Below are 10,715 nucleotides of genomic sequence, written 5' to 3'. Positions count from 1 at the left end.
GACCCTGATGGCGGGGTTCGAGAGCGGCCGTCAAAATCAATCATCCCGATGGTCTGAGGGCTCTCAACAATCAGTCCCTTAGGGAACAGAGAACAACTAGTTGTTCTAATAAAACCTCATGTCATTGCAAGCATGTGAGTCAATTTTTAACTCTCTATCTACATTATTCCGTAGTTTATTAAGTTTTCAAATTTATACTGACTTTTTGATCAGCCTGTACATACACTTAGGGGCGCCAGCGCCTAAAACTGACGCTCTCTAGCGTCGATGGATGACGTTCCTGGAAATGGGTCACTATGTAAAACTTGATCTACTAAGTACCCTCTACAGCCTCTAGAATGTGACATCAGTTGTGAAACACACTGTATATGGACATGGCCATTTACACAAGGTGCTTTATGATTTTATATAATTTAGTTATGACAAACCTTCTTCGACGTGCTGTTTTTTATCCATGTGACAACTTGGCTTGACGTCCAACTTAAAATGAATACGTTTCATAACAAAAGGAATTAAGAACTGAAGATGACAGTAAATACTGTCGAAACGGGTTGTTTTAAATAAAGATATATTTATACGATCTTGGCTTTAGAACGCTTTTAGCAGTAACGAATGTCGTGGTAGACGTCTTTGAAGCCCGCAGTATCAGCCTCTTGCGACCATCCAAACAGAGGGAGTTCCTGCGCCGCAAGAACAGAAGGCGGCCCATAGATAAAGACGCGGTCAGTGTCAATTGAGATAACTGGCGGAAGACGCACAGACTTGGTCCAGGCCAGAAGCCATGATACACCGCCGTGGCGTCTTATCGCCAGGTGTCTGCGGCAGCACGGCTCCTAGAGGGACAGAGGCCTCCCAGTACTGGACGCGACTACGTGTGCCGCGCTGCGCGGGACGCCTCACGGTGCGTGGGATGTCACCGCCAACAAAGGAGGTAAGGCTGTTTCTGTGACGATGCTGAAGAGAATGCTGAGTGTAAGTTTCAAGATTTATCAGAATCGCTGGTCGTTCGCTGCAGTGACAAAACTGCGCAGTACTTAGCGAGGAATCCTGTGTTCCCATTTTTAGGGATTTTGACCTTTTTAATGGCGAAACTTCTTACATTATGTATGCTTTAGGTGGACTTTATTTAGAAAGTGATTTAGGGAAATTTGGAGTGAAATCTAACTTAAGGTGGTAACCACATTATACGATCCCTCCACTCTTGATCTGAAAAAAAGAAAAAGCACAGGAAATTCTCCTTTCCATATTTTCCAGCTAACTAACAAACAAGCATGAAGCAAATGAAATATTTTTTGATGATTTGCTATGGCATAAATGGATGTCCACATATGTGGTTCTCAAGTTTCAGTTATCGTGAAAAGATATTAGTTTGTGCATGTATTTTCTTTCCACTTTCCTCAATAAAAAGTGTTATACTCCAATGCACAGAGTGTTCGGAACTTCCCGGTAAAAAACTTCTAGGACTTGTAGAGGGGAGTGAGTACATAACATTTGAAATAGGAACACATGTCCGGAAACGTACCGTTTCCGTTCTACAATGGCTTCAACACAGATACGTAACGTGTCCACGCCTACTAAGGGAAAGAGAAAAGTCCTGGTATACAATAGGGTAGACAGGATGCCGTGTCCTACTACGTTAGACGGTCATCTGGTGTCACTTTACGTCTGCGTTGCTACGAGACTCCTGCAGAGACGGAGGATGATATGCTGGCACGAGTTACGGCCGCTGCTCTAGAAACTGAAGAGACACCAGGTGGCATGGAGAGTGTGTGTACCAGAATGTGTTTCGTAGGTAGAATGTCTGTAACAACGCTGGTGGTCGCCACATCGAGCCGCTGTTTGTTTTGGAATTTTGTAAGCAAGTAAAGTTTACATGTTAACACAAACAAATGTGCCAAAGTGATAAAGTGATGTTTCTTGATGTTTTAATTCGAATTTTTACCTAATGACTGTACTGTGTCAGGCCTAATTCAATTCCTCAAGCAGAAGTGGATAAAGTAAACATCTGAGTTCTAACATTCGTAGAACGGAAACGGTACGTTTCCGGACATGGGTTCATATTCAAAGGATTATTTACTCACTCCCCTCTACAAGTTCTAGAAGTTTGTAACAGGAATTTCCGAACAGCCTGTACATACATTTTATTTGAAGCAGTGAACTGTGTACTCCAATGCACAAAGAAAATGGTGTTTCCACATTAATATTATTGAAATATATGAACTCCAATACATGTTTTTGTTTATATTGTAAAACACCTTTATAAATGCAAGAAAATAATAATCATACAATAATTTCTGGAAGTAGAAATTTGCTACGACCAGGAAATAAATCTTTACGTTTTATGATAAGCTTCAATACAATTAATTCTCACAGTGTATAAATACATTCCACATTTGACGCAGATGTCTCTTATCTTGGAACTGCAGGAAGGTTTACTGTTATATGAGGCATTCCTTGCCTCAACAAAATTTGGTAAATGGCCAACACCGTTACGACCTAACTTTTGAAATTGGTTGCTTTTTATTCACATTTTCGACATCATCTATATCTTCACAGCCAGAGGAATACACTGTAAACGGGCGTTCTCTTCTCCTAGCTACTGACACGACACCTTAGCGTTGTTACTGTTTACCAGTCAGTTTTACGAAGTTCAACAGGACAATCAAAAACGAGAATTCGTTATCTTCCTAGTCAGATAAGTCCGCTTTGCTGTTATCTAGAAAAGATTCTAATTGCTCATGAGTTAATATTTCATTCATATCGGTTACTTATTTATTCCATTATTGAAAATTAAATTGAAATTAGCAATTATGCATTATGACCTGAGGTCCACATACGGGAACGTTCAGAAAACATGTTTTTTCGTAGTAACTAACAAAACGTATGCAAATCTGAAGTAATTCTCAACATCTAGAAAAGTTAGCGAACGGTAGGGAAAAAAAAGGATTTTCGGTCTATTAATTATCCATAATAATTATTTAGATATCGTTATGATTTATAGAAGTAACGACTGTCTGCTTACGACCAGCTATAAACTAACATACGAATCATTCCGTGCAAGGTCTTGCGCCCTTGTTTTAAAATTGAAAACTATCGATTATTAAAGGATGATTCCCTCAAACCTAATTCGTCTAATTTTAGCATACTATTTAAAGGGGAGGTTCTGGTCGAGTGGCATGAAAATGGGTGAAGTTTAGAATTTACAGACAAGGATTCTCTTTATTAAAATGGAGGTTTTCTATCATTCATGTATGAACAATTTTTTTTTCTCATAGAAAATTAAAAATGGCTGCTGCAGCCCTAGCTACAGTACGCTTCTCGCGACGGGTCCTGGTTTGCACGAAGCGTTGTACAGGCTCGTGGTTGTTTCTGAAACCCATAAAAATAGAACATTCTTAAAGAAGAATGAATTGGTGGGGAGGGGGCATCACGATGGCGTTTTGATAAATATCAGGGAAAAATGGCAATTATTTGAAACATGACCATTTGTTGGCATTAGATTACAATAAATTGGGGGTGGGGGGGGGGGGCATCACTAGGGGTTTTTGGAAAATGTGTAAAAAAATGGGAGCTATTTAAAAAAAACACGTCAATTTCCTGCATTAAATTACAATGAAATGAGGGGGGGGGGGTAATCGCGAGGGTGTTTTGAAAAATACATCGAAACAAAAAAGTGACAGGTATATGAAAAAATATCAACTTCTTGGCATGATTTTCTAAGCTCAAATGTTTAAAACAATAATTAAAATTATAATTAAAAAGGCATTCGTTAAGGCCTATTAAATTTATCTTTAATTCTAAAAAAGTCAAATGAACCGGTTAATCTGCCGAGACTCTAGCGCGCTTCGCGCATTGAATATGTTGTTTCGAAAAAAACGTGTTTAAAGTTTGGATTGATAAAAAAATGCTGTTTTAAAACTAACCGTTAATCTGCGATTCCAGGACCATATAGGTAACCCTCCTCTTCCTCAGAAATAGTCTGGTTCTAAATGTGATGTTCTAATTTTTCAATGCGGGTTCTCCTTACTCCACGGTGGCCACACGTTTCGCGTCAGATAACACCGTGAAAATTTTTTCTGTTCGTCGTTATGACGATTCCTGACACGTTCATAGTCTTCAGAACGGATTAATAAGCTTAGTTGAACTCACATGCAGTTACACATGCTTCTATTTCAAAAGTTTTTTTTTTTTTTTTTTTTTTTTTTTTTTTTTTTTTTTTTTTTGGCCCCACAATTGAGATATTTCGGTACCAGTTTCCGAATGCACACCTTGAAGCTGTCACTGCCTTTTTGCTTGTTGGCACTGGTGCGTCTTTTAAGCAAATCTTCATTGGATAGAAATTCGTAAACTTATCGGACCCTTTCCTGAACTAATTCATTGAGCGTTTGCAGCTGTATTGCTGTCGGCGCACGGTTCCATTCAACACGCTGTGAACACTAAAATACTTTCACAGTCAAGAAATCTTTTTGCAGGCATAATCTATAAATTCCAGAAATGCAAATTGCGTAAAGAATCTATATTTTCATTGGTCTCGACCACACTCCCCCTTTGACTGCGGTATTACCGTAATAGGTGACGAGGGCTTAGTCGTATTATACCTACAGTAAGCGCACGAAAAGTTGACCCATTATACAGGGGCATGTAGACTATAGAAGAAAAGCAGATTTGCTCGTGCGAGAGAAAGATTTTCCTGTTCGTCTTTCAGACTGACATCTTACATCCGTGCACGTCTCGTACCCGCGAGCTGTTCTATGAATAACAACACACGTAAGTAATATGGATTCGTGAGAGTGGATTATACGACTCTCATCTTGTAACGTGGCACTTGTACGTAGGAAGGAATCTGAAATCAAAATAACACTTTTGTAATAGCATGTAGTTAGTAGAGTGACAACTGTTAAGTCGCTGATGTTGGGTGCCATGGTACAACAAAAACTGATCGATTCGAAGTGTTACGATTGGATCCGACGTGTAATAATTAGTTTCTTGGGGCAGTCTTCCAACTTTTACAGTTTGGTTTGTTTCTCATTCTGCAACGTGGTACAACGGTGAAAAAATATTATATTAATTATTCTTAGTAGTGTTATTATAATTAAAACCGGATGAAAGAGGGCGATGAAGATTTAGGACAATCAAAATGAACATCAAGTAAGGAAACCAAAAGTGTGCAAAAATTTAAAATTTCTTGGTTGTAGCATCATGATTATAAATCCTGGCTGAAGAGATATGACAAAGGTGAGACAAAAGCTCACTGTAAAAGCTATGATTGTGACCCTGTATGTGGAATGTCTGACCCACTGAGACAAAAAAAGTGTCAATAACTCTAAACAGATGGCTGCTATTTCAAGCAAAATTCAGTCTCATATCACTAAGGTGTTTGAAAAGGTATTACAAATGTGCAGATTTCTTGCATAACATGACCTTCCGTTTATTCACTTGATCATTTTGTGACACTAAAGCAAAACTTGTTTACAAAGTCGAAATGTTTAGAAGATGTGCATCTAGGAAAGCGAAAAGCAACAAATATTTTACCTCAAGTCACAGATTCTACGAATAAAAGAAGAATTATTGGTATCGTGAAGAACAATTATTATAATATTACAACAAATGTGTCTATGAAGAAGCAGTTGGCAGTCATTATCGCATTCTTCAAAAGTGTGACAAAATAGTGAAATGCTGATTCTTTGATATGGACGACGTAACTGAAGGGACGGCAAAAGCCATCTTCTACACAATAATAGATGAATTTGCAGAACATGAAATACCAATTCTTGATGTCGTCGGGAACACATCGCACACAACGAAAGTTAACATGAGGAATCATAATTCGATTCAGGCCTTATTGAACAAGGATATTCCTCATCCTGTCGCTATAGAATGTTCATGCCATTTATTCAGCTTGCAACGTAACATGCCTTCCACAAAGTACCTAAAAATTTAGCAGATTTGTCCGGTAATATACCTACATACTTTCATAGGAGTGCGAATCATTAACTGGGCAACAAGATTTTCGGACATTAATGAACATAAATTACTTCTGCAGCTCATACGAGATGGCAGTCACTTTAAGCTTGAATCGGTAAGGTACTGGAGCAATAGGATGCCCTGAAACTATTTTTCGCGAAAGCAGTTTTTGAGGACCATTCATATACTAATGGTTCTATCTTGAACTGTCTTAATAACCCGTTTAATAATGCATTCTTACACTACACTGTAACAAATGTTTTTTTATTCATTTATTTAACCCGATGTGATTAGGGCCATCAGGTGCTCTCTTACATCACACCACGATTTCACACATGCAGTACTGTTCTTACGTCACAATCACGTAAGAAATAACAATTTTAGTATGACGAATAGTGTTAAAATGATTTGAGTGTCTGAACTGACAATGTGAGTAAATAATACTGACTACGAGCTAATAAAGGTAATACAGGTAGTTCTTCTTCTACTGATGCTAGCACTAATAATGATAGTAATAATAATAATAATAATAATAATAATAATGACAATAATAACAATAATGGCAGTAGCAGGTATAAAAAGAATTTATATGTAAACAGAAATAGATGGCTTCTGATTTAGTGAGTTCAGGGGAAAGAAAAGCTTCAGGTCATCTGTTTCGCCGGCCACTGTGGCCGAGAGGTTCTAGGCGCTTCAGTCCGGAACCACGCTGCTGCTACGGTCGCAGGTTCGAATTCTGTCTCGGGCATGGATGTGTGTCATGCCCTTAGGTCAGTTAGGTTTAGGTAGTTGTAAGTTCTAGGGGACTGATGACCTCAGATGTTAAGTTCCATAGTGCTCAGAGCCATGTGAACCATCTGTTTCCTTTATTAAGGCAGCTGTTGTGTTGCGTTGTTTACGGAAGCCTGGTTGGTTATTCGTCTAGTAGATCGCTTGCAGTTAGACAGATTGTTAGGTAGTTGTGATCTGGTATGCATGCTGGCTTTTTTGACGATATTTTTCGTGGATACGACCGCACGTACTGCCCGAGATGGTTCGGAAGCAAGAAATGAACAAATTTTGTGCAAGTTGCCGGGAGTTTTAAGTGGAAATGATATTTCAGATACAACTGCGGGTCGACTTAGACGAGAAACTTCGATTTATTGAAACATGTAGCTCCCCAAGTAGCAAGCTATAGACTGAAACAATCTGTAAAAGACGTGTTTTTATCAATGTTTTGGTGACAAAATACAATATACATAGAGCAGACAATGAATGAAACCATCTAGCTCTCATGCATCCAAGCATTTTGGGGTTGAAGGTCAGAAAGAAACAAAAAAAATTCCAGCTGAAATTTATTAGAATAAGATACTAGGTTTGAAAGATTATCATGGCAATTTTATTTACGCAAACCTCAATGTGGTCGTTCACTTGTGCTAACAGTTGCATCTTCAAGTACTGAGGTAGAAAGATTATTCAGCGCTTTCAAGAACATAAAAACAGATAAAGAAACAGACGTTCATATAAAACTGGGAATGCTAGCAAAAACCTGTTCAATATTATAACTCAACAGTGCCATGCTAAATGCAGTGAAGAGGTGGAAAATAACACTTCAGCTTCCGATCCTTGAGTATTTGAATATTTTGTATAGTGAACTATAGGCATTTTGTGTTATTCAATACATTAAATAATATGCTGTTCTTTATTCTAACTATACGCCCTAAATGTAGGGATTTTGAGATATTTTAGGATATCTCACGGATAATTCCAAAAGTAACGGGGGTAAAACCAAAGCCATAAGTGGGAACTGTGGAGGAATCATTTCGGTGTCTGCTTGAAACAACGACTGTAGGGAATATGAGTGTTTTGTGAGTGAATTGACTGCAGATATATGTGCGAACACTTTTAACATCTGATCCGTACTTGTAGCCATTCTTTCACAGTTACCATTTCACTGGAGTTATCTGGCAGATGGTGTTGACTATAACTCGTCTTTTTAGACTGAATTTTAATTTTTGTTCCACATGATTGCTCTAGGAATCCTCCTAGCTGCATATATACACGTATCTACATCTACATGACTATTCAGAAATTCACAATTAAGTGCCTGGCAGAGACTTCATCGTACCGCTTTCACACTATTTCTCTGCTGCCTCACTCTTGAACATTTCGCGGGGAAAATGAAAACTTAAATCTTTCCGTGCGAGCTCTGATTTCTCTTATATTATTAAAACGATTATTTCTCCGTATGTATGTGGGCATCAACAGAATAATTTCGCATTCTGAGGAGAAAGTTGTGGATTGAAATTTGGTTTATATGTTTCATCGCGACGAAAAACGCCTTTGTTTTAGTGATTGCAGCCCCAGCTTGCGTGTAATATCCGCGGCACTTTCTCCCCTATGTCGTGACAGTACGACAACGAGCTGCCCTTCTTTGAACTTTTTCTATGTCCTCCGTCAGTCCTATGTGATAAGACTCCCATACTACACAGTAGTACTCTAACAGAGGTCGGACAAGTGTAGTCTAGGCAGTGTCTTTAGTGGATTTGTTGCATGTTCTAAGTGTTCTACCGATAAACATATTCTTTTGTTCTCCTCACCCACAGCATAATGTATGTGATTGTTCGACTTTAAGTTGTTCTTAATTATTAACCATGGATATTTAGCTGAATTGACAGCCTTCATATTTGTGCGATTTATCGTCTATCTTTACAGGGTCCTTTTAGACCTGATGTAGATGATCTCACTTTTCATTACACAGGGTTAATTTCTACAAACCATGCCATACAGATATTTTGTCTAAATCATTTTCCAATTAGCGTTGATCGTCTGATGACTTTATTAGATGGTAAATAACAGTATCGTCTGCAAAAAAATCTAAGAGAGCTGCTTAGATTGTCTACTAAATCATTTATTTAAAATAAGAGCAGCAGGGGGCCTATAACACTTCCTAGGGGACCGCTAGATATCACTTCTGTTTTACTTGATGAGTTTCCATCAGCTACTATGGAGTGTGATATTTCTCACAGGAAATCACGAAACCAGTCAGAAAACTGAGACGACACTCCATAGGTGTGCGATTTGGTTAGAAGCCACCTGTGAGGATCGGTATCAAAACCATTCTAGAAACCCAGAAATATGGTATCCTCTCTCGATATCACTTTTACTTTATGAGTATAACGAGCTGTTTGCGCTAACACCAGCGATATTTTCCATATCCCTGCTAACTTCGTGTCGGCCCATCGTTTTCTACGAGGTAATCCATAATGTTCGAACACGGTGTACGTTCCAACATCCTACTGCAAATCGTCGTCAGTGATATGCATCTGAAATCCACGAATTACTCCTGTTTTCTTTTTTGTATTTAGTGTGACCTGTGATAATTTCCTGTCTCTAGTACATATCTTACGTCGCGTGAGCTATTGTACACGATTGCGAAATATGGAGCTATTATACTCTGAAAGAAACCTAACTAGTATACAGTCTGGACCGAAAGACTTACCGTTATTAAGTGATTTGAGCTGCTTCGCTATACCGACGATATCTGCTTTTAAGTTACTCCTGCTGGCAGCAGTTCTTGGTTCGAATTCTCGGATATTTTCTTTGGTAAAGGTTTCCGGAAAACCGTATTTAATAACTCCGCGTTTGTGGCACTGCCGTCGATAGCACTAACGTCACTATCGCGCATTGACAGCATTGATTGCGTCTTGCCGCTGGCGTACTTTACATAGGATCAGAATCTCTTTGGATTTTCTGCCAGATTTCGAACCAGAGTTTCGTTGCGGAAACTATTAAAAGCATCTCACATTGAAATTCACGGTAAAAGACAACTGTCAAAAGACAGGTAGTGGTCCACCTACTATCAGAATAGCCATCTCTCCAGCATTCTCCACAGCTCAATCACGCCAGTTACTCCTTCTCGCCGGCCGGAGTGGCCGTGCGATTCTAGGCGCTACAGTCTGGAACCCGCTACGGTCGCAGGTTCGAATTCTGCCTCGGGCATGTATGTGTGTGATGTTCTTAGCTTAGTTACGTTTAAGTAGTTCTAAGTTCTATGAGACTGATGACCTCAAATGTTAAGTGCCATAGTGCTCAGGGCCATTTGAACCATTTTTTGATTCTTTTACCAAAATAATGTGAACATCACACACATCCATGCCCGAGGCAGGATTCGAACCTGCAACCTTAGCGGTCATGCGATTCCAGACTTAGCGCCTAGAACCCCTCGGCCACCGCAGCCTCCGCAGAGTTCCCTGTTTACATTCTGTTATCTCCTGTTAGTGTCAATTACTATTATTATTACTATTATTTTCCTACTTTTATTATTCTTACTATTATTGGGGAAGTTTTGTAATATCTATAGTATGTTTTGTTTCTAGTCAGATATAACAGATGGCGTTAAGGCCCTAATACGTGTAGGCTAAGTAAGCATTATATAAATAAATAAATAAATCTCGTGTGTCTGTAAAGCTTCGCCATTCTTGGGGATTTTGTGGTCTTTTACAATTGGTATGCTTGAGGATGTAAGTTTTCTACAAGATTTAATTTTTGTATATGAAAATGTGTGACTGGAGGTGAGAATAAAATGTGAAAGCAATAAAAAAATGCTGCATGAATGAATACACCGTTACTACAGTCGGAAAAAGGTATCTCAAAAATAAGAACTCTTTAACAAAATTCTTCCCGATACATTGCAGATGACGTGCCACCAAGCCATAAAAAGACATAAACGCAAGCGGATTTGTACACAACTGGGCAAATTGCAATCCATA

The 10,715-nt window shown here is 38.8% G+C and overlaps 1 protein-coding gene across 1 annotated transcript in view; it reads left to right on the top strand.

Moving 5' to 3' along the window:
• The first annotated feature begins 781 nt into the window (after positions 1-781).
• LOC126327281 (uncharacterized) overlaps positions 782-10,715 on the top strand; it is a 122,733-nt gene continuing 112,799 nt past the window's right edge. The window contains exon 1 of the mRNA XM_049995917.1: positions 782-931. Coding sequence (XP_049851874.1) covers positions 782-931 — 150 coding nt within the window. The remainder of the gene's footprint in view (positions 932-10,715) is intronic.

This window comes from Schistocerca gregaria, chromosome 1 (genome assembly GCF_023897955.1).
Source record: "Schistocerca gregaria isolate iqSchGreg1 chromosome 1, iqSchGreg1.2, whole genome shotgun sequence".
Classification (NCBI taxonomy): domain Eukaryota; kingdom Metazoa; phylum Arthropoda; class Insecta; order Orthoptera; family Acrididae; genus Schistocerca; species Schistocerca gregaria.
This window is presented reverse-complemented; position numbering and strand designations above follow the sequence as displayed.